We start from the raw sequence: 23,588 nt of genomic DNA on the forward strand, positions 1-23,588 counted from the left end.
TAAATGCATCCATATGATAGAATACTTCGTAGTACAACATAGCGTATATGTAAGAGATTTGTGCAAGGGGGCAGAGGTTAGTAAACCCATTCCATCAAGTGTTCCACCACTCACATTACTATTTAAAACAAACAGGCAAGCAAAAAGCAACAAAGGAAAAGCACATATGAGGGAAATGAAGAGATTATGTAAGGACAGCCAGGGGAAATCTGGAAATGAGCCAAGTATTACTCCTTTAAAGCTCCATAATGCTGTCTGGGCCACTGCCCAATATCTGGTCTTCATTAACTGTGTTCTAGGCATTTCCATTTGGATGCTTCACATTCATCCCAAGATATATAGATATATACAACTAGGCAATTATCTTCTTTCTTAGGAACCCAGAAAAGACCCTACTTCTGTTCATTCTAACGCATTTATCTGTTGCTGTTGGTATTGTTAAGTGCCGTTGAGTCAGTTCTGACCCATAGCGATGCTGTGTAGGGTTTTGATGAGCAGCTGGTGAGCTTGAACTGCTGACCATGTGGTTCAAACTAACTTTGCAGTCCAGCACATTAACCCAGTGCCACACCAGGACCCAGGACTACTCTGCAGCATTTACTTTTCCTTAATTATTTCTAATTCTTTATCTAAAAACATGGTTGACTACTTCCTCTTCTTTCACATCCAATCAGCCACCAAAGCCTGGCTATTTGACATTTACTCTTGTATCCATCCCTTTCTTCCCTTTCATCCTAAATTTGGTTCCCATCACCTCCAACCTGGGTCAGTGAAATGATTATTTAATTAGCACACTTCTCTTGCTCTCTCTTTCACAAATTTTTGGTCATTTCAATCATGTGCTCAGAAAATTTAATGCAAAATATATACAAACATTTAACAAAGTAGAATTTTCTATTTTCAGCCATTTCCCTTTCCAAACAATTCTTTGTTTTACTCATGCCTTTCTTCCATCTTAAACAGCCTCTCCTCAGATCTCAATCTACCTGTCTATTTACTACCTAGTCTTCAATGGTATGAATCAAACTTCTGAGCTTAAGAAAAAAGTTAAAATATAATATTTATTCATATAATAAATTTATCATTGTTAGAAAATTATTTTTTGCAATATTTTTGAAATTTTTAATTTATAAAAACGTATTTTATAAAATTATTTTCAGCTTGCCATATTATGGCTAATCAAATCCTTTTTAAAATATAGGTCCCATAATGGATTAAAAAACCCAGGACTAGAGCTTTGTAATCCAGAGAACCTAACCAAGACAATTGCAAAATAATATAACAAAGAGAGATAACTTAGGTCAGTAAACTCAAACTAAGCCAAAATCGCAAAGCAGATAAGAAAATATCACTATGAGAGTTAGCAGACTCAAGAATAATCTTAACTACAATGAAGAAATAATATGGCAAGCTGAAAATAATTTTATAAAATATGCTTAGAATACTCAAAAGAATAAATCAGGGGAAGCATCTTTGGATTAGAGAAAAACAGAAAGAAATGGAAAAGAATTGTTTGAGTATTTTAGAAGTAAATACATAGTATCATTTGGGGGAATACTGAACATATCTTTTAAGAAGTAGAAATGATTCAGCTATAAAGAGAATTAACCAACTGGAATTCAGAAATGAGGAAAGAACTCAGAATTCAGCACAAAGACCAAAAACATGGAAAATAAGGAGGGGAAATAAGAACAATGGAATGATGACAGAAAAATACTACTGAAAATTTAAAGGATCAAATAATGAGAATGGAGAGGCAATAGTCAAATAATAGATGAACATTTCCAGTCTAGAAGAAAAAGATGAGTTCACACACTGAAAGTGTACGCTGAAAAATCAAGTAAGATTTTGCAGACTACATATTTCAGCAGGCTTAGAAATATGGTAGGAGGATTACTCAATGCCAAGGATTACAAACATTTTGAGTGGGGAATAAAAAGCAGAGAGGAATGGCAGAGTACCTATAAAGAAGCCACAATGTTGTCTCTGACAAATGCAGGCAGTCCCTGCTTTATACCTGGGCTCTGTTCTGACCCTGATGACTCCATTGTAAATGAGTTCTGATATAAGTTGAATACCTCCTTATTTTTAGTGTTCATTATCTTTGCTTTTTATTAGCAGCATGTTCATAAATCCAATCTTTATTTGTCTTTGTGCTTGGAAACATCACATATTAACTTACAGAGAATGATAACATCAGCAAATTATGTGCACAAACATTGTATGTATTATATATTACTAGTGACAAAATATATTGGAAAAAACAAAACAAAACAGCAGACGGTCATAATACAGTCTGTCATAACTTGAATACATGGCAAGTCAGGGATGACTCGTACATGAAAAAATACTTAAAATAACCTCTTGTGAAAACTAACAAATGTATTTTTACTTGAAAGATATCATGTGCTGCATAAATAGTGAATAGTAGCTGGTATAGTCTACATAGAATAGACTATAGCAATTTTCATTATGTGTTTATATAATTATGCATATGTATACATAAGGAGCTCTGGGAGCATAGTGTTTATGAATCGGGCTGCTAATCTCATGGTCAGCAGTTTGAAATTACCAGCTGTTCCATGGAAGAATCCTCCCGTAAAGAGTTACAGCCTCGGAAACCCTGTTACAGGGTTGCTATGAGTCAGAACCAACTCCACGGCACATAACAACAACAACAACAATGTATACATGCTTATGTATGTTTATGTAATTGTGTATGTATGTACACCTACAGAGATACAAAAATACATTTATCTCTCATCATAACATAATTTCTTGTACAGATTTATAAGCTAAATACAAAAATAAAAGTGCAAAGAAAGAACTAAAGAAAAATTAAGGACTCGGTTGTCTGCTAGTAACTGTATCAACATCAACCTAAGTTCAGATATAGTCAAGTTGAGCAGTGTGGCCTGGATAAAAAGAAAAAGTATGAACTATGCCTGGCCTCAGAGACTGTAAGTCTATGATAAAGGAAAAAGGGATGAAGAAAAACAAGTTGAAACAAAATGAGCAGCTTATGTGGTCCCAGTGTGACATTGTGGGCTAATGCGTCAGACTACAAAGTTGTTTGAACTGCAAGGTCAGTGGTGGTTCAAGTTCACCAGCTTCTCCTTGGAAACCCTACACAGGGTAGCTATGGGTCGGGATCAACTCGACAGCACTCAACAACAACAATAACAAGAGCATTCAGATTTCATCAAAGGAACTGTTTGAAGTCGATTTGGATAAATGTTTTGATTCTAAAAAAATTTTTAAGCTCTTGATATTAAGCAATCAAGTTTTATATACGACAGAGTAAAACCCATTTGAATTTATAACTAATAAGCCATTCAAGATAATTAATCATTGCTATATCTACTTACCTTTGATGTCCCTTTAGTAGAAAAATATAAACCAGATCTTCTTAGAAGGAAGTAAATCTTTTTCCAGGACTTCTTTCCTTGCTCTTTTGCATGTAAGAAGCCATGGATTTCAGGATATGTACTTGAACTCAGAAACATCTAGAATAAAAATTAGACATTTGACACTGTTATGTACTCTGTCATTGTAGTCTAGTAATAATGTTAAAATTTCAAATATGAACATATCAATTCAAACAGCACTGATACCATTTATACCATTACCGGTGTGGTTCTGTAGGATAAGCACTGGACCACAGGTCAGTTTGAATCACAGTGTTGGCAGTTCAAACTCACCATCCACTCCTTGGAAACCTTATACAAGGTTGCTATGACACTTAACAACAACATACCATTACCACAGTTGACTCTTGAACAACATAGGTTTGAACTGTTCCACTTATACATGGATTTTTTTTTAAAGACATGTGATGTAATCATCATTACGTGAACAGTTTCTTTAAAAAAAAAAAAAAAACAAGACTGTGTATTGCAGTACAAAAGCTCTCTCGTGGTTCTCACATATTTTCTTCATGTTTAATGTAATACTGTAAACCTGAAATAACACCAGGGGGCCCATATGTAGAGCCACTAAAGATGGTGAAAGTGCTCCCAAGAAGCAGAGAAAACTCGGACATTACAAGAAAAAGTTGAATTGTGTGATAGTCACTGTAGATGATGTCTGCAGCTATGGTTTCCCATGAGTTTAAGATCAATGAATCCAATGTAAGAACTATTGTAACACCAGCAGGCACAAGGACCTTGCACTTTTGTGAAATACCTTTTTATCTGATATTGTAAATGAAGTTTTTATGTAGATGAATATATAACATATAAAAGAAGTGTTAATCGACTGTTTTCATTAAGATTTCCAATCAACAATAGGCTGTTAATAATTACGTTTTGGGGGGAGTCATATGTGGATTTTTTTACTTTATGGGGGCTGGCGCACCTAACCCCTGTGTTGTTCAAGGATCAGCTTCTTTTATATATTAAACAGAAAATAAGTCAGAGAGTCTTTTAAAAACCTGAAGTAAGTTCCAAATGAAAATATATTAACAAAAGCATTGTTAGTACTTAGGCAATAAAAAACATGCATTCAAAATGCTGAAATTCATCTACAGAGTTACGTAACAGATTCATTGTGGGAACTAAAACCATAATTCTGACTTCAAATATTCAGCTGGAAGTTAAGCCAAGTTCTCCTCCTTAATGAGGGCAAGGCAAATAATCTCTTCCGGGCTTTCTATGGTTCTCAATTGTGGAAGGAGTATGGAAGTCATACATCCGACATGTTCAGTGGGGATCAGACACAATAGAAAGACAATATGCTGGTAAAGTGTAGAGACAGCAAAAAAGAGGAAAATCCCCAGTAAGATGGATTGGCACAGTGGCAGCAACACCGGGCTCAAACATAACATTTTGAGGCTGGTGCAGGACTGGGCACAGGGTCGCTATGATATGGGACATGGCAACCAGCACAACATGGCAAGTCATATTTTCCAAAGAGAACTGCAACAATACCTTTCATCCCACAGTGACCTTCCCACTGAATTTATTTCTCCACTCACTACAGTACAACTAATATTGTCAGTTCTGGATGTAGCCCATAACCAGTCTAGTGGCTTCCATTTCTTGACTCTTGGACTCTTGACTCTACTACATAAGAAATGTGACTACCCAGACTGCCATGTGGTAAAAGCTCAAGCCAACTGGAAGGCCCTGGAGGATGAAACATCATGGAGATAAAGAGGCAAAGGAGGGCCAAGACAGCTGAAAGACAGTGAAAAACCAAACTGGAAGGAGATTCTCCATCCGCAATAACCGAGTCCACGTGCAGAGCTTGCTTACCTGCCCAGTTAAATCTCATTCTTGACCCACAAAATTAATGGCAAAATGTAGGTTTTAGAACAGTGAGTTACAAAGTTATAATGAACTGAGACAGTTGGCATGTGCTGGGTCAGGGAAACAGAATGAAAAGGAAGACTTTATCTGAGTGGGTATGCTCAGCATTCTATAAGAGTAGAACTGCAGTGGCATGTCATTAAAAAAAAAATCAGAAATCCCTTTGAATAAACAAACGTAAAGTGGAAACACAGAAAGGAAGAGAAATTATTCACTGAAAACAATGTAGATGTTTCCAAAGCTACTCTGGGAAATGCTGGTAGTAGATAATATTCTTTTTTTATATTAATAAAAAATTTTAATTTAATGATCCACAGATATTAATTAATTGACATGCAAAACAGGCTAGTAGGTTTTTTAGTTTGAGTGCTTTCCAACTTATTAAATCAAGCCAATTAAAATTTAAAAAGAAAGTCAGGGAGGTCACACTGGAAAGAAGAGAAATCTTTTAAAAAATTGAAAACATTGCCTCAGTGGAGAAAAAAGGTCAGAGGCACATGCAGGACTATCTGATTCCAAACCCTATGATTTTTCTTGTTTTTGTTTTTAATTTTAACATAAATGTAATATCAGATTTGGGCAAATAAGAGAAGAAAAACTCCAAAAACTACCTCCATTATGCAGTATTGAGGTGTTCAGAGGGCTGAAATTTGGCAGTCCCAGACACTGTGCTTTCTGCACCTACCCTGATATTCTTTCAGGTGCTCCCTATGAAAACTCAACAGCATTTAGAAAAATCTCTGAGACTAAGCATACTCCTAAAATATCCTGATATGCTAAAATGAATTATAGTCTATGAAAAAGCCCATTAAAAAAACAAGTTTTTGATAGATATGCCTACCTAATATTTTTAAAGTTCTATCAATAGCAGAATTATTTTTTTTTAAATTTCCACTAAAGATAAGAGAAGATCAAATACGTTTGGAGATACCCGTGGCTTAATTCAAATACTGTTACACAGATATTGTTTAACATTAGCTTACTAACAACCACTACAGATCTCCTTGTGTGATGCTGCAGGATAAGTACTGAACCACAAAGTCAATTTAAACCGTAAGATCGGCAGTTCAAATCCACCAGGCACTCCTCAGAAACCCATGCAGCATCACTATGAGTTGGAACCAACTTGACGACACTTAACAACACTCTTATCCAAAAAAAAAAAGCTGAAATATTTTCTTCTTGTAATGATCATTTCTCAGAAACTATCTCAATATAAAGCCAGTTTGGAAGACACGAACCTTATCAATACAAAACTAAGATGATGATTAATTAGATAATTAGTTGGTAATGACTGCACAACCTAACAAATAACCAGCTAAAGACATTTCACAAATTAATAATATATTTTCATCAGAGCTGCCAGAAATTTAAAATGAAACTAAACTAAATATGCACTCTTTTACATCCGTTCCCTTCTTTCCTTTAACTACTAAACGTTTTACCACAAACAGGATTTCGAGAATTAGTATAAAAGCAAACACTAGGTAGCCATCAGTAAACTGTCTGCAATTTACTGGGAATTCTGTTTTTTTAAAAAGCTAAACCGAACATTAATCTTTAAATATATCACAAAGCAAATTTCTACAAATTTACTTATATGGAACATATTTTGTAAATGCTTACAATGCTTAGACAATTTACCAAAACTAAGAAGAATATATATATTTTTTAAAAACCTATTGCTGTGGAGTCAATTTTGACTCATAACTATGAGTACAAAAATATTGTTAGGAGGAGTTCATTGATTTCAGACATATATTACTCAAGTTTCTGTCTTTTTAGTTTTACCTCCAGAAAAAAAAAAAAAAATCATTCAAGCATAATATTTCAGAATCAGGGTATGTAAAATAAAGATCTCCTAGCTTCCCCTATATTATCTTTTACATATTGAATAAAAATATATTATACCTGTAAAATCTGTGTAGGGGATATTTCACCATTGGTTTCAGTTGAAAAAGACACCATATGCTCTGGAAAAAAATACTGAAAAAGATACAGGTTAAGTCATCCTAAACCCAGGCTAGAAACGGTTGTTAAAGCCAGTAAGTGGTAAGAGAAAAATTCTTTGAGCCACTGTGTTTAAATCAGTGCTTTTAAAATTCAGCCAAAGTGCTTTTGAAAATACAAATACTGGACTTGTATGCAAAAGTATCTTAATGAGCAGCTCTAGACTAGGGTTCAAAAACTAAAAACACCCCCAGATGATGCTGTTTCACCTACCTGAGTTCCCTAACCTGCCCTAAAGTTGGCAGCATACTTGCTCCCACATCTTGTCCCTGCAACCACTCCACTAGATACTGAAGGACTTTTGACATCCATCTTATAAAATCAAGGCTCAGAAAACTATCCCCCAGGTTACAGCCCACAAAGCAGAGGAATGAGAACTTCAACTAGGGCCAGGGAGCAAAAAGTCCAGTCTTTTCTATTACCTATTTTCTTTAAAATTGTTAGATCATAAATTACTCAGGGCAGTTGTTTAAAATAGAAATTCCCAGGTCCTGGATTCTGTGTTTTTAACAAGCATCCTTTCCTTTCCCTCAGGTAATTTTTAGGATCAGACAAGTTTGGGAAAACACATTTCACTATTCCTTTTCTAGGACAGGCTGTTTCAACAGCAGTTTTATTGACTTTTTTATTAAGAGGAGCTACTATGTGCACTATAGAATGACTAGCAGTATCCCTGCTTATACCGTAGCACTACCACGAGTTGTAATAACCAAAAAGTGTCTGCAGACATTGCCAAATCACTCCCAGATGAGAACAACTGCTCTAGGCTTATAAAATAAATGCCCATGTTTAAATAAAAAATGAGCACCCTACCTTATTTTCAATGTGACTTTGTTTTTAATATCTACAATAAGAACAAATTTCCTTTCAAATTTTATTTAATTTTTATTAGTATTCTAATTTTATTTGCCAAAGATTATCCCATCATGTTTCTATTAATAATTTATAACAAAAGAGAACATTAAGAGGTGTTTCAGAGTTTGAAAATATTCTCTTATGGTGTGTATCATATATTTTTCATAAAGGATCATTTCAATCCAATTATCCAAAACTAAATGCAAAAATGTGCTAAATCTGCATAGACAAAAACAATGTAAAATAATGAGCCTAGAGGCTATTCTGACTTCTCCAGATCCCTAGTCTTCATTAGAACATGACAAATATTTATTTTCTTTTTTTTTCTAAAGTCAGCTATAATGAAAGGGGAATCCTGGTGTGGCATTGTGGGCTAATGCACTGGACTGCTTAGTCAGTTTGAACTACAAGGTCAGCAGTTCAAGCTTACCAGCTGCTCCTTGGAAACCCTATACAGGGTTGCTATGGGTCGGAACCAATTTGATGGCACTTAACAACAACAACAACAATGAAAGTAGTATTTACTGGATAATACACTAGGCCTTAATCTCATTTCTACATCATTCAGTCATTATTGCAATGGAAACAAGGTAATTAGGAATAGCACACTTCATGTTAATCTTAAATTCCTGGCTAAACTGCATACTACCAACAATTAGCAATCTGTTGCTACTTTAGAACGTCTTTAATTTAAATTTCCTAAATTCTGTGAAAAATCTTAAAGCCCAACATTGTTTTTGCAATCTGAGGACAAATACAATGAATTGTTAACAAGTTAAATCCTTAAGAGTTTTTCAAATGGAAGGAAACAAAGCAATGGCTCCACCAACTAGGCTTCTTAGTATTTTTTTAGTTACATAATTTTTACAAATCACTCTCAATTCAGGTTTTTGCCAGCATGGTAAAAATATTTCATCCGTGTACTTGAACTTCACAGTAGGATGCTGACTAAACACTGTTACAGTAAAAAGAAATGTGACTACAATTTAAATGGCTAGAATTCTTATATATAATTTAACAAATAGAGAATGATATTTTATTTATATTTACTCTCTTCTTATCATAAAATAACTGGAGGATGCTTTTTTCCTATAATCATGAATGGGTATTCACTTACCATTGGGTTTTTAAAGAATTCATATTTGGCATAATTTTTTCTAAAGTATAGCTTATTATCTTCTTCCATTCCCCAGTTAGATAGCACTTCAATCACCAGTTCATGGTCTTCTATTGTTCTTTCTGTAAAGAATGTTTAATGAGCATGCCATAGATAGATGCATGATAGACAGATAGATGTGTGTATGTATACATGTACACACACATTTACATCCATATACACATAAAAATATCATTTATATATTCTTATTAAATGAAGTAATATCAACTCAATTCTGAAAAGGCAAGACTGATGAAATTTCCCATCAACTTTTGAATTAGTAACATTGATTTTTACACTATAGACCTGGAAAAAAAAAAGAGTGACAAAGTACCACAAAGAACTTTTTGCTAATAGTTGTCAGGATCCAGTGAGTGGATTTCAACTCATAGGAAACCATGTGACAAAGAACTGCCCCACAGGACTTTCTAGGCTATAATCTTTATGGGCACTGTAAGCTAAGCACTGGACTTGTAACCATACAGTCATCTGTTCAAACCCACAAGGCACTCTCGGAAACCCTATGAGTCAGAACCAACTCAACATACACAACAATGATCTTTCTGGGAACAGATTTCCAGGTCTTTGTCCCTCTGAGTCACTGGGTGGTTTGGACCCATTAGCTTTTCTGTTAATAGCAGAGCACTTAAACCATTTCAACCATCAGAACTTCTTTGCTAATTCTTAGCTTCCTGCTATTGCTTCATAAATTTTAAGTTTGATAATAAGCCTACATTAAGAACATGGAAGCTATTATTTTCTCCACCTCATCATGTTGCCAAAATTAAAATATGACTTCAACATGGAATAATACATCCCAATAAATATGGGAGATTTTGACATATTCAGTATGCATTTAAGATACTCAATCTGGATGTTGTTGTTGTTATGTGCCGTGGAGTCGGTTCCGACTCATAGTGACCCTGCACACAGTTTCCAAGGCTGTGAATCTTTATGGGAGCAGAAAGCCTCATCTTTCTCCCGTGGAGCAGCTGGTACTTTCGAACTGCTGACCTCAAGGTTCACAGCCTGATTCGTAACCACTACACTACTAAGTCTGGATCGTTGAGAAAAATTAAAAGAGATGCTAAAAATGAGACTTTTTTAAGGCAACTAGATATAAATGATACCTTTATACTTTTAAAACAAACATTTAGGCAAATATATTTAATATAAACAATGAAAATAGGTAGAGTGAAAAGGCACAAAGAAAAGTTACTTAAAGAGAATTAACAGCAACTTTAGAGAGGCAAACATACTAAATGCAAAAATTCCTATTCACTAAGCTATTGTGATGTTTGTAGCAGTGCTGTTTAATAGTCTTAAATGGGAAATTTGCAAATGCCTAGTGTAATAGTTATGAATCAAGCTGCTAACCTCAAGGACAGCAGTTCAAAATTGCCAGTGGTTCCACGGGAGAAAGATGAGGCTTTCTGCTCCCGTAATGATTTATGGCCTCGGAAACCCTAAACAGGGTCACTATGGGTTGGAACCAATTCCACGGCACTTAACAACAACAATCTTGAGAATGGTGTTTTGGTGTGGTGCTATAGGATAAGCAATGAACTGCTAACCTAAAGTTCAGCAGTTCAAACTCCTCAACAGTTCCTTGAAAACCCTATACAAGGTCGCTACAAGTTAGAACTGACTCGATGGCATATATCAACAACAATCTTGAGACTGAATAAATGATTATAATAATAATCACACAGTGGAATATATATCACAACAATATAGATTAAATCCACAAAAATTAAATGAAAGAATTCAGACACAAAAGGTACATACTACATGATTCCATTTATACAAAGCTGAAGCAGACATTAGTTTATAGTGTTAGAAATCATGATAATGAAATAGAGTGAGTGAAGGCACTGGAGTAATATACTCTGCCCTTTATTTAGTTGGTGGTTGCTCAGGTATAGTTAATATTTGGAATTTTATAAGATTGTCCACATATTTCTTAATGTATATTTCAATAAAAGAATGAAAACAATTGTATGATTACTAGCACAAATCAGGAAATGGAAAAGATTCACACAAGGAATATAGAAATCCCCTGGCCTTTTTAAGAATATAGAAGTTCTCTGCTTTTTTAGATGCTTCTAGGACCTTTTTGAAAGAATCTGTGTCTCAGAAATTCAATACTCGGTAATGATCTGTGACCTACAACACCCGGACCCTTGAGAGTGATGTCATACTTAAATAGAAGCTTATTCATCTGGAAGGAAGTTCTTGTAAAAGTGTTCAATGAATATGGATGAGTTTGAGCTAAGTGTATATCAACACTTAGGGTTCTGTTTCTAACCAGACTGCTCCTCTCTTCAGTCTCAATAACTGGCCCCCCTAGCTCCTTCTCCTTAACAAAAGTCAGACTTTGGCTCAACTCTTCTGTTTCCCCCTCTAAACTAATTCACTCCAGCTGAAATCTCAAGTTCCAGTCCAACTGGATCTTTGCTGGCCTTTCAAACTTCTTTGATTCCCTTTATTTTCCTGTTATTATTAGTGTTGTTTTTACTACTTTTTCTCAAATGAATTTTGAATTAAAACTCACCTTTGCATCTTTTTCTGTATCTACTTCAAGTCCAAATAGTCCCCAAATCTGAGTGATTCTTCCTCTAAGTTTCTCTCACACAACCAATAAACCCCATTTCCTACTGCCACCACCCAATTTAGATCTTTACTTTCCTTCATACAGTCTCATAATTAACCTTTAAGCATCTAGATTTTCATTCTTCCAATCCAACCAGACACTAATGACAGCAAATCTCCTAAAATATTCATGTGACCCTGCTCAAAAATCTTGTCTACTTCCTACTTGTTGTTGTTGTTTGTTGTGAAGTGCCATGGAGTTAGTTCCAACTCACAGTGACTCTGTACAGGGTTTCCGAGGGTGTAAATCTTTACAGGAGCAGAGAGTGTCATCTTTCTCCTGCGGAACGGCTGATAGTTTTGAACTGCTGACATTGCGGTTCACAGCCTGATTTGTAACCACTATATTCTAAGGGTTAAATCCATACATATAGTCTGGTGGTTACAACGGACTGATTCATTTCCCTATTAACCAAGAATTTACAGACAGCTTACAATATGCCTTACAGCACTCATCTGTTGGCGTTAGCTGTCATTGACTGTACTGTAACTCACGGAAGCCCTTTGTGGCAGACGAGAGCTACTCCATAGGATTATCAAGTAAACAAGAAAGAGAGAGGAACTATGGAATTTCATCAGGCCTGTCTTCTGAGGTGCCTCTCTCAGGTTCAAATTGTCAATCTTTTGTCTAACAGTTGAGGGCTGAACAGTTTGTGTCACCTAGAAATTCCTGACACTCACTTAGGAGCTAAAAAGTTTTTAGTGTACAAAACAGTAAAATGCAAATCTTAAAAAGGTGGCAAAAAACACTACTGGAAAAAAAAAAAAACAAGCAAGCAAGCTGGGTGAAGGAGAGAATGCTGAGGATCTAAGGGAAATATATCGATTTTCCATAGGCTGCCAAGGAAGGTCTAACTGAGTAGATAATGTTTAAAGAAAGACACAAAGGAGAAGAGCCCATGAGTAGGTAGATACCTAGAAGAAGAGCCAGTCTAGTCTGTTTGACATTAGTGTGGCTGAAGCTGAGTGAGAGAACATAGGAGACTTGAAGAGGTTAGAGGAGTACTGATGATGAACTAAGGGACTTTACAAGGGGACTTTAAAAGTATGTGAAAAATTCCATTAGGTTTTCGTGAACTTTCTGAAGCCCCCTTGTATAAGGTCCTGACATCCATAGCAAGGATTTTGGCCTTTTTTCTAAGGTAGATGAGAAGTCATTTAAGCAGACTGCATGAATCACTATGTTTTTCTTTAATCACACTAGCTATTGAATGGAGAAAGGATTTGAAAAGGCTAGGGAGAAAACCAGGGCACCATTTGCTAGATTACAATTAAGGTGGGAGAAATAACGAGGCTTAGTTCAAGAATGTTATCAGTAGACACGATAAGTAGATTTTGGATATATTTTTAAAGTAGAGCCAAAAGGAATTGCTGATAGAGTAGATATGGAGTAAAGAAGAGAGATTAGCCACAGAACACCCCAGGATTCTTGGAAGGATTGTTTTTCATTGATGAGACAGGAAATCTGTGAGAGACATTAGATGGAAGGAGATCCAGTGATTACTGCAATGTTGAGCGAGAAGCTGCATCCCTTGTTGTTGTTGTTGTTAGGTGCCACTAAGTCGGGGCTCTGACTCATAGTGACCTTATGCACAACAGAAGAAAACACTGCCGAGTCCTGGCACAACAATTGTTGCAATGTTTGAGCCCAATGATGCTGTCACTATGCCAATTCATCTCGCTGGGGGTGTGCCTCTTTTTCTCGGATCCTCCACTTTAACAAACATGGTATCTTTCTCTAGTGCCTGGTCCCTCCTGACAATATGTCCGAAGTATCAGAGATTAAGTCTGACAGCCAAGGAGCACTCTGACTGTACTTCTTCCAACACAGATCTATTGGTTCTTTAGGCAGCCCATGGCACTTTCAATATTCTCCTCCAGCACCATAACTCAAAAGCATCAATTCTTCTACAGTCTTCCTTAGTCACTGTTCAATTTTTTAATGCAAATGAGATTACTAAAAATATCATGGCTTGGATAAGGCGCACCTTAGTCCTTAAAGTGACATCTTTGGTCTTCACAACACTATAAAGAGGTCTTGTGCAGCAGATTTGCCCAAAGCAATACATCGTTTGATTTCTTGACTGCTGCTTCCATGTATGTTGATAGTTCATCTGAGAAAAGTGAAGTCTTTGAGAATTCCAATCCCTTCTCCATTTATCTTGATGTTGTTTATTGGATTTTTGTTTTCTTTACATTGAGGTTTTTGTTTTCTTTACAACCCAGACCGAAGGCTGTGGTGTTTGATCTTCATCAGTAAGTATTTTAAGTCCTCTTCACTTACTTCCAGCAAACAAGGTTGTATCAGCTGCATATTGTTAATGAGTCTCCCTCCAATCCAAATGCCACATTTTTCTTCATATAATCCAGCTTCTCAGATTATTTGTTTAGCATGCAGACTAAGTATTGTGAAAGAATACAACTGTGGTGCACACCATTCCAAATTTTAAACCATTCGATGTTCCCTTGTTTTCTTCGAACAACTGCATCTTAGTCTATGTACATGTTCTTCATGAGCACAATTAAGTGTTCCAGAATACTCACACTTCACAATGTTGTCCATAGCTTGTCATGAGCCACACAATCAAAAGCCTTTGCACATCTTTCTGGTATTGTCCGCTTTCAGCCAAGACCCCTCTGACGTCAGCAATGATATCCCTCATTCCACATCCTCTTCTGAAATCAGCTTGGACCTCTGGAAGTTCTCTGTTAATGCATGGTTGCAGCTGTTTCTGTATTACCTTTAGTAAAACTTTACTCACATGGGATGTCAATTATATTGTCTGATTATTTCCACATTCTACTGGGTCACCTCTCTTTGGAATGTGCACAAATACGGATCTCTTCCAGTCAGTTGGAATCCCTAACCAACTTTTTATTTTTACCTCTGCTTCCTTCTCTTTTAAACCCAATTCTTATTTCCAAGCTTCTAAAACACAGTTACATACTATTAGAAACTGCTAACTGCAAGGCCAGCAGTTTGAATCTACCAGCTGCTCTTTTGGGATAAAGATAAGACTTTCTGCTCCCATAAATATTTACAGCTTCAGAAACCCTATAAATGGTCGCTATGAGTTGGTTCCGACTCGATGGCACCTGACAACAACAAATTTTTATGGGAGCAGAATGCCCATCTTTCTCCCATGGAACTGCTGATAGTTTCATACTGCTGACCTTGTGGTTGGCAGCCCGACTCGTAAGTAACTACAGGGTTGCTATACTTCAGAACCGATTTAAGGGCACTTAACAATAACAACTAAGGAGCGTAGTGGTTACAAACCAGGCTGGTAGCGTAGTGGTTACAAACCGGGCTGGGAACCTTAAGGTCAGCAGTTCGAAACTACCAGCCACTCTGCGGGAGAAAGATGAGGCTTTCTGCTCCCATAAAGATTTACAGCCTTGGAAACCCTGTACAGGGTCACTATGGGTCAGAACCGACTTGACGGCACTTAACAACAACAACTAAGTAAATATATACCATAAAGTTTAAGGATCAAAAGGAAACATGTTCACCTTAGAACTAAAGGCTCTTTCAGTTATCAGTTGAGAAATTATCTCAGGTAAATTTCACATAAATTTACTATGATTAAAGGCCCAATGTAAATAATTTCAAATATTCATTTAAAAAACCTACAAATACATTATTATAACTTTACCTATTCAAATATATATTTTTAAAAACATTTTGGAATTAGTTTTCAGTCTCTGGTAATTGATTTATAAATGTCAAATGCCACTCATATATAGGTAAAAAAAAAAAAAGGAAGGACATCTTCTCAAATCACTTCAAAGCAGCCTATCCAAGAACCAAAAAAAAAAAAAAGGCAAGGGGCAAGGAAAGACTTCAAAAATAGGATTTTTTAAAAAAGAAGCTTTATCTAAAAGCAAAAATAAAAACTTCATATTGCTTTATGCTTTAGGTTTTATTTTTGGTTTTGATAGTTCACTGAGGTCTCATGGAAGCACAATGAAATGTTACCAAATAATGACAACAACTTATAATTCTGTTTCCTAATTTTCAGAAGCTTTTTCCTTAAAAAAAGGAAAGAAAAAGGGGAAGAATAAAAGGAAGTTCTTCTGAAACTGTTGATTTAACTTCAGAGCCTTTTTAAAAACCTCAATCCTCCAAGAATGGAAAATGTTCACCTGTGACCTTCTGCTGGATTTCTTCACGGAATCTACTGAAAGTACAGTATGGGGCTCAAATAGAAACCTGAGTCCCCACTCTTCTCATCACTTGATAAGAGAAGAAACAAAAGTGGCTTTTACCTCTAATTCACCCAGAAAACAATTCTTTGTATGCCTTTGTTACAGGTAACTCCAGGAGACAAATGGTCCTTGTACTCCTCTGTGCTAGGGAGAAACTACACACATTTTGTCAGTCTTATTTTCAGATAAAAATGAACAGCCTCCAACCAAGCAAAACAAAAACTGGAGAAGCAAAGTATAAAACAGGGCTCAAATTCTAAAAGGTTCCTTAAACCTAAAAAACTACTTACTACAGGCAGGATCCCCTGGAAAACTGCCACCTCCAGATTCAGCTCCCCCAAAGCAATAATAGGAAAATCCTGACTCTTAAGCCAGAGCGCTACAGAGAACTTGCGGTTCATTCTTCAGCAAACTGCAACAGTCTTCATCTGAACTGAGACTTAATCACAGTATGGATTCATGTAAAGCCTGAATTTTCCAAAAAGTGCTTGCATACACATTGTTTCAAACTGACTAACCTCCTTAGAATCAGCTTCCATAAATTCTAAGTTCTTCAATACACCATTTAAAGCCCAAACTAAGTGTATTTCTACCTGAGAATAGTATGTGATTCCTGTGGCCTGTTTTCTGAGCCTCTTCTTATGTATCTACATCACTTGTAATTCACGCCTTAAATTGTTGTTGTTATTCTTAAGTGCTGTCGAGTTGGTTCCAACTCACAGTGACCCTGTATAGGGTTTCCAAGGAGCAACTGGTGGGTTTGAACTCCTAACATTACAGTTTAATGTAACAGTTCAACAATTATTTCTTCCAGATCATAGGACATAAAGATCCATATGTACACAAGGTTCCAACCCTCATAAAATTACCATTTAATTTTACTAATGTGGTCACCATTAGAACAGTTGTGGAGAATGTTACCACAGCATGGACAATGGACTGTACACCAACACAGAGACTTCAGGAAGATGTTGCAAGCTAATTCTTTAAAAGTTCCTTTAAAAGTGTTTGTTTGTTTTTTTCAAAGTGTGTCTATTTCTTTTTTTCTGCATACTAAAGTAAGATATTTTCATTACAGGAAATCTAAAAAACGTAAGAGACAATTACAAACATATTTAAACTTACTGAACAGGGATGTTGTTGTTAAGTGCCACGGAGTTGGTTCCCACTCATAGCAACCCTGTATAGGGTTTCTGAGACTTTAAATCTTTGAGAGAGAAGAATCTCCCACGGACAGCTTGAACCACTGACCTTGAAGTTCGCAGTCCGGTTCTTAGCCTAACAAGGGTAAGCACTTAATTTTTGGTACACTTCCTTCATGATCTCCTCTTAGACTATTAGAGTGTATGTGTATACATCTCTTCACATTTAGGAAAAAGGAGCTCTGGTAGCGTAGTGGTTACAAATCGGGCTGCTAACCTTAGGTCAGCAGTTTGAAACTACCAGCTGTTCCGCGGGAGAAAGATGAGGCTTTCTGCTCCCATAAAGATTTACACCCTCAGAAACCCTGTACAGGGTCGCTTTGAGTCAGAACCGACTCCACGGCACATAACAACAACAACAACAACATGTATGCTTTATATGGCTTTGAATCAGTCAGTATTACATTGATACATATAATTTGCTTCTACCAGTGTTCAAAGCAAGTATTTTATAAACATGATCAATAGCTGCATAATATTATATCCTACAGGTATGTAGGATACACATGGGACTGAGAACCACAAGGTTGGTGGTTGGGGCCCACCAGCCGCTCTGAAGAACAGAGATGAGGCTTTCTGCTCCTGCAAATATTTAACACCTCGGAAACTCTATTCAGGGTCACAATGAGTGGGAATTAACTCCTAGGCACTTAACACATATAACAACCTATTATTATATCTTTGTTATTGTTGTTAAGTGCCAAAGAGTTGGTTCCAACTCAAAGGAGTGGCTGGTGGATTTGAACTATCAACCTTGTGGCTAGCAGTCCAGTGCTTATCCTACAACGCCACATCAGGACTCCATATACATTTAAGCTTAACTTTACTAGTCAACTGATGTTGCAAATAATGCTGCTTTCAACAGCCTTACATGTAATTATTTCCCAAAATACACTTGTTTCCTACGCCCACCTATATCATTTACTTGTAGGAGCAACAGCTCTAGGATACAAGTTACCACCAACAATGCTCAACCCACTGCTGTTTCAGGATCAGACTGCTAACGGGCGGTTCAAATCCACCAGCACTCCTTGGAGTTTTTATACAGCGTTGCTCTGAGTCAGAATTGACTTGATGCCATTGGGAATGGATATACCCTGGGTGGAACAAATGGTTAAATGCTCAATTACTGACTGAAAAGTTGACAGTTCAAACCTACTGAGAGGCACTTCAAAAGAAAGGCCTGGTGTTATGCTTTCAAAAGGTCACAGCCTTAAAAGTCCTAAAGAAAGCTCAACAACACACAAGGTAACCACAAATCAGCATCACTGGACAATGACTGGTTTCAACTGGATTTTGTTTCTGTTTTTAATGGATATAAGAAAATCAGAAGTATTAGGAAATAATCCTGATCAAATCAAGAAATTGTTTCTAGGCTGAAGAATTCGGAGCCTAGGGACCAGCCACGTGAAGAGGGCAGATGTGCCTCCATATGTTCTCAATTCTACATAACAAGGCTAAAGGTGGAGTAGCTTCCAAATGCTTTTCTTTATCTCTATCTCCAGATTGTTGCACTAAGTTATCTATCAGCTTGGACAGCTAAGGTGTTTCAACTTTACATTGTTTTCTAGAAAGAGAAAGGGGTTAGAATTTATAGTTCTTTTCAACTAAAATCAGTAAGCTTCGAAAGATGCATAGCATTTAGTCAGAAGAAGGGTGAGAAGGACTTCCTGAGAAAGGTAGAAGCATGAGCAAGAACACCAAGGATAGAAACTGTGGTCTCTTCAGGAAAGAGCTGGCAGGTGCCAATTTATAGACTAAGGGGAGGGAGAGCAAAACACAAGGTTGAAGACATGAGGGGATTAGGTCGCTGAGAATTACATGCCCCACTATGGAACTTGGACCCTAGAGTAGGTGCCATCATGCCAAGGAATCAGATCTAAACTCAAATGGAAAATTATGGTAATACAGGGGGCAAGAAGACCAGTTATGAGGGCAACATAAGTCTCAAGGAGAGAGATAATGAGACCTCCAGTAGTGATAGTTATGAGAATAATTAGAAGGAACCATCTGCTATACCAGGAGGTAGATAAACTTATGGGCACTTCTCACTCTTGGATGATTTAGTATTTTCAGTCTCCAGCCTGCACATGCCACTGAGGACTCTAAGTCTCCAGCTAGCTCAGGCCGGGTTTACGTGGTTGTCTGTATAGAACAAATCAGAGTGTCAACTGCCCTGAAGTCTCCGCAATGACTTCTGAGGGTGATGAGAGTGGTTATAATGTAGATGGCTAGTACAGATAGAAAAGCCATGTATCCATGTCAAGCAACAGGAAAAACAATTGGTGCTTCTTTTGAAAAAAATGTAAAAGGCAAGCAAAGGATCAGTTTCAAAGCAGGTAGCTGTAAACTGTTCCTTCACTGTAACCAGACATTGTTTCTGATCTAAAGAAATACCCTGGATACAGCTGCACACATAGAAATAGTTTCACTAGAAGCCTCCAGTCATTCGTTTTACTTATTAAAGCCACTCCACAATGATATTCACAATGGAAATCTCAGCTATCCATAGATATGACAATAAAATAGTTAATTTCTCTCCCACAGTAGTACATAGGTATGTGCTTAAGATTCTGTATTAATTGCCATGGTTTTATATCATGGCTTCTATTAGAAATCAAAATGGGAACAAGACAAATATGGATCCCATTAAGTGCCAAAGGATTTAACACTGAAGTACCCCCTTCACCCTCTTAAACTGATTTTGAAAAGGAAACTCCATTCAGTGAACTATAGTGACATCCAGTGGTTCTACAGCAAAACATACTAGTTACGAAATTTGGTTTATTACTTTGTGAGAGAATAGGAAATGTATGGTGATATACTAACATTTTAAATTCAGTATCCATAGAACTATGTATAAAATTAACACCATGCACTGGACTGCAAAGTCAGTTTGAACTGCAAGTCCGGGGGTTCAAGCTCACCTCAGAAACTCAATACAGAGTAACTATGAGTCGGAACCTACTGAACAGCACTTAACAACAAAAACAACAACAATTTCAACATGACCCAAAATTAAGAATATCAGATTTGTTACAAAATCAGGATAGTTAAGAATCTTCCATGATTTATTCTGCCTAGCAATATCCTCAGCTGTGTATATTAATAATTATGGACTGAGAAAATACAAAACTGATATTGTAATCAAAGTTCCCAACATAATATTACCACATTCCTGTTGTTTATAAATTCAAAATCAAGTAATTTCCAATATGAGCTTCTTGCTCAGCCAAGAGAGTTTGGTCTAAAGTGAACTTGGTGTTGTTAGTGCCATCGAGTCAGGACTAGTGAGTTTGAACCACCAACCTTGTGAACTGACTTTGTGGTCCAGTGCATCATCCTGCAGCATCACAGAGTGAACTATGGGATCAGTTCAATACCAAAATTATCAACACTACCTGAGTAAGGAAAGTATCTCTGAAAATGTCCCTGGGGGGTCAAAATATAATTTTATGTTTGTTGCATACATGAGAAAAAACAATGGAGCGTTAGAGAAAAACCAACCACAGCATTCCAGAGCCGTTTGACCTATTGGCATGAGGATAAATCAACTTGCCTCAATGAAAAATACACAAACTTTAAAATCTAATAAAACTGAAGTTTGTGCTGTTTGACTTTGGACAAGATATTCCATTTAAAAATTTTGTATTCCTAGATGTTACTAGGACTCCTGGTGTGGCAATGTAGGATCAGCACTGGACTGTGTACCACAGGTCAAAAGTTCAATCCTGCCAGCTACTCCTTGGGAAACCTATGAGTTTGAACCATATGAGTCAGAACCAACTCGATGGCACTTAATAACAACAACATATATAAATAGGGAGTCCTGATATGATGCTATAGGATAAGCACTCAAACATAAGATTTGTTTGAACCACAAGGTTGGTGGTTCAAACTCACCAACCGCTCCTTGAAAACTCTACACAGGGTCACTGTGAGTCAGCACTGACTCAATGACACTTAACTACAACATATGTAAATAGGGAGTCATGGTGTGGTGCTGTAGGATAAGCACTGGACCAAAAGGTCAGTGTGAATCACAAGGTCAATGGTCCAAACTTACCAGCCGCTCCTCAGAAACCCTATACGGCATCACTATGAGTCAATGGTACTTAGCAACCACCACACCACATGTAAATAGAGTCCTGGTGTGGCACCACAGGATAAGCACTGAACTGCTAACCATGACGAGGTTCGCAGTACAAACCCACCAGCTGCTCTTGGAAACCCTATACAGGGTCACTATGAGTAGGAACCGACTCCAAGGCACCAACACCACCACCATAGATAACAAATCTGACAACACTGTTATGAGGATTATATGTATTAGAGCATCTACCAACTGTAATGTAAAAACCTCACTTGGTACCCTGTACATATAAGATGCACATTAACAATCTTCATCTCCAAGTGTCATCGAGTCAATTTCAATGCATAGCAACCCTGTATAGGGTTTCTGAGGAGCAGTTTGTGGGTTTGAACTTTTGACTTTGTGGTCTGCAGTCCGGTGTTGATCGTACAGCACCACACCAGGAGTCCTATTGTTGTTAAGTGTACTCGGACTCACAGTGACCCTGTATAGGGTTTCTGAGGAGCAGGTGGTGAGTTTGAAACACTGACCTTGCAGTTCAAATGGACGTCATGGTCCATCCAGTGTTTATCTTACAGCACTATCAGGGCTCCCCCACATTAACAATAGCTACTACATATTGCCTTCATATTAAAAAAATATACTAACAAGACTGTCCCCATACATGTCAGCTTGTCGTGCTGTAGTGGTTTATGTGCTGTTGTTATGCTGGAAGATAAGTCACCGATGTTATAAATCCCAGTAGGGTCATCGTGGTGGAGAGATTTCAGTGGAACGTCTGAACTAAAAACGGAGTAGGAAGGAATAATAGAAAGTCCACTTCTGAAAGATTAGCCAAGGAAAAGCTTATGAAGAGCAGCAAAACTTTTCTAATAAAGTACTGGAAGATGAGTTCTTCAGACTGGAAGTCACTCAAAATGGGACTAGGGAGGAGCTGCTTCAAAGCGGTGTGGACCTTAATGATGTGAGTGGAGCAAAGCTTTCAGAACCTTTATTTGATGATGGGATATGATGCAAAATGAGAAAAACATCTGCAAACAACCATTAATCATCGTAACATGGAATGTACGAAGTACAAATCTATGAAAACTAGAAGTCATCAAAATGAAATGGAATGCATAAAAATTGATATTCTAGGCATTTTTGAGCTGAAATTGTCAGGTGGTGACCATTTTAAATCAATCAATCATTCACTATTCTGGGAATGACAATTTCAAGAGAAATGATATCACAGTCATCATCAAAAAGAACATTTCAAGATCTATCTTGAATTACAAAGCAGTCTGTTATAGGCTAAATCTATAAGACTACATGAAAGACTAGTTAATATGACTATTATTCAGATTTCTGCACCAACCAACAAAGCCAATGATGAAGAAGTTAAAGAATTCTACCAACTTCTTCAGAAGTTGATCAGTCATCCAATCATGATGAATTTATAATTACTGATGACTAGGATGAAAACTTGGAAAAAAAAAGAAGAGGGATCATCAGTACTTAGAAAATACGGCCTTGAGGATAGAAATAACTGGAGATCTTTCAACAGAATTTTGCAAGACTAGTAACTTAATCATTGCCTATCCCCCTTTTTTCAACACAACCACTTTACACATGGTTCTGGTCAGACGGAATACACAGAAATCAAAATGGCTTCATCTGTAGGAAGAGACAATGGAGAAAAGCTCAATATTATCAGCCAAAACAAAACAAGGGCTGACTGTGGAAAAAATCATCAACTGCTCATATGCAAGTTCAGGCTGAAGCTGCAGAAAATTAAAACAAGTCCATGTGAGACAAGATAGGATCTTGAATATATTTTGCTGAATTTAGAGACCACCTCAAGAACAGATGTGATGCACTAAACACTAGTGACTGAAGACCAGGTAAGTTGTGAGATGACTTCAAGAATATCATATCTGAAGAAAGCAAAAGGTCATTATAAAAGGAGGAGATAAAGGAAAGACTAAAGTGGTTGCCAGAAGAGACACTGAAACTTGCTCTTAAATGTACAGTAGCTAAAGTGAATGGAAGAAATGAGGAAGTAAAAGAGCTAAACAGAAAATTCCAGAGGACAGCTTGAGAAAATAAAGTATTAAAATGAT

General features: G+C 36.8%; 1 protein-coding gene across 2 annotated transcripts in view; it reads right to left on the reverse strand.

Annotated features, from left to right (window-relative positions):
* GRB14 (growth factor receptor-bound protein 14) overlaps positions 1 to 23,588 on the reverse strand; it is a 212,501-nt gene that overhangs the window by 25,718 nt on the left and 163,195 nt on the right. For both annotated transcript variants that reach the window (XM_006866993.1, XM_006866994.1), the window contains 3 exons: positions 9,292 to 9,413; positions 7,221 to 7,295; positions 3,369 to 3,506 (listed from right to left, as the gene is read on the reverse strand). In XM_006866993.1, the coding sequence (XP_006867055.1) occupies positions 3,369 to 3,506; positions 7,221 to 7,295; positions 9,292 to 9,413 (335 nt within the window). The remainder of the gene's footprint in view (positions 1 to 3,368; positions 3,507 to 7,220; positions 7,296 to 9,291; positions 9,414 to 23,588) is intronic.

This window comes from Chrysochloris asiatica, unplaced genomic scaffold (assembly GCF_000296735.1).
Source record: "Chrysochloris asiatica unplaced genomic scaffold, ChrAsi1.0 scaffold00099, whole genome shotgun sequence".
Taxonomy (NCBI): Eukaryota; Metazoa; Chordata; class Mammalia; order Afrosoricida; family Chrysochloridae; genus Chrysochloris; species Chrysochloris asiatica.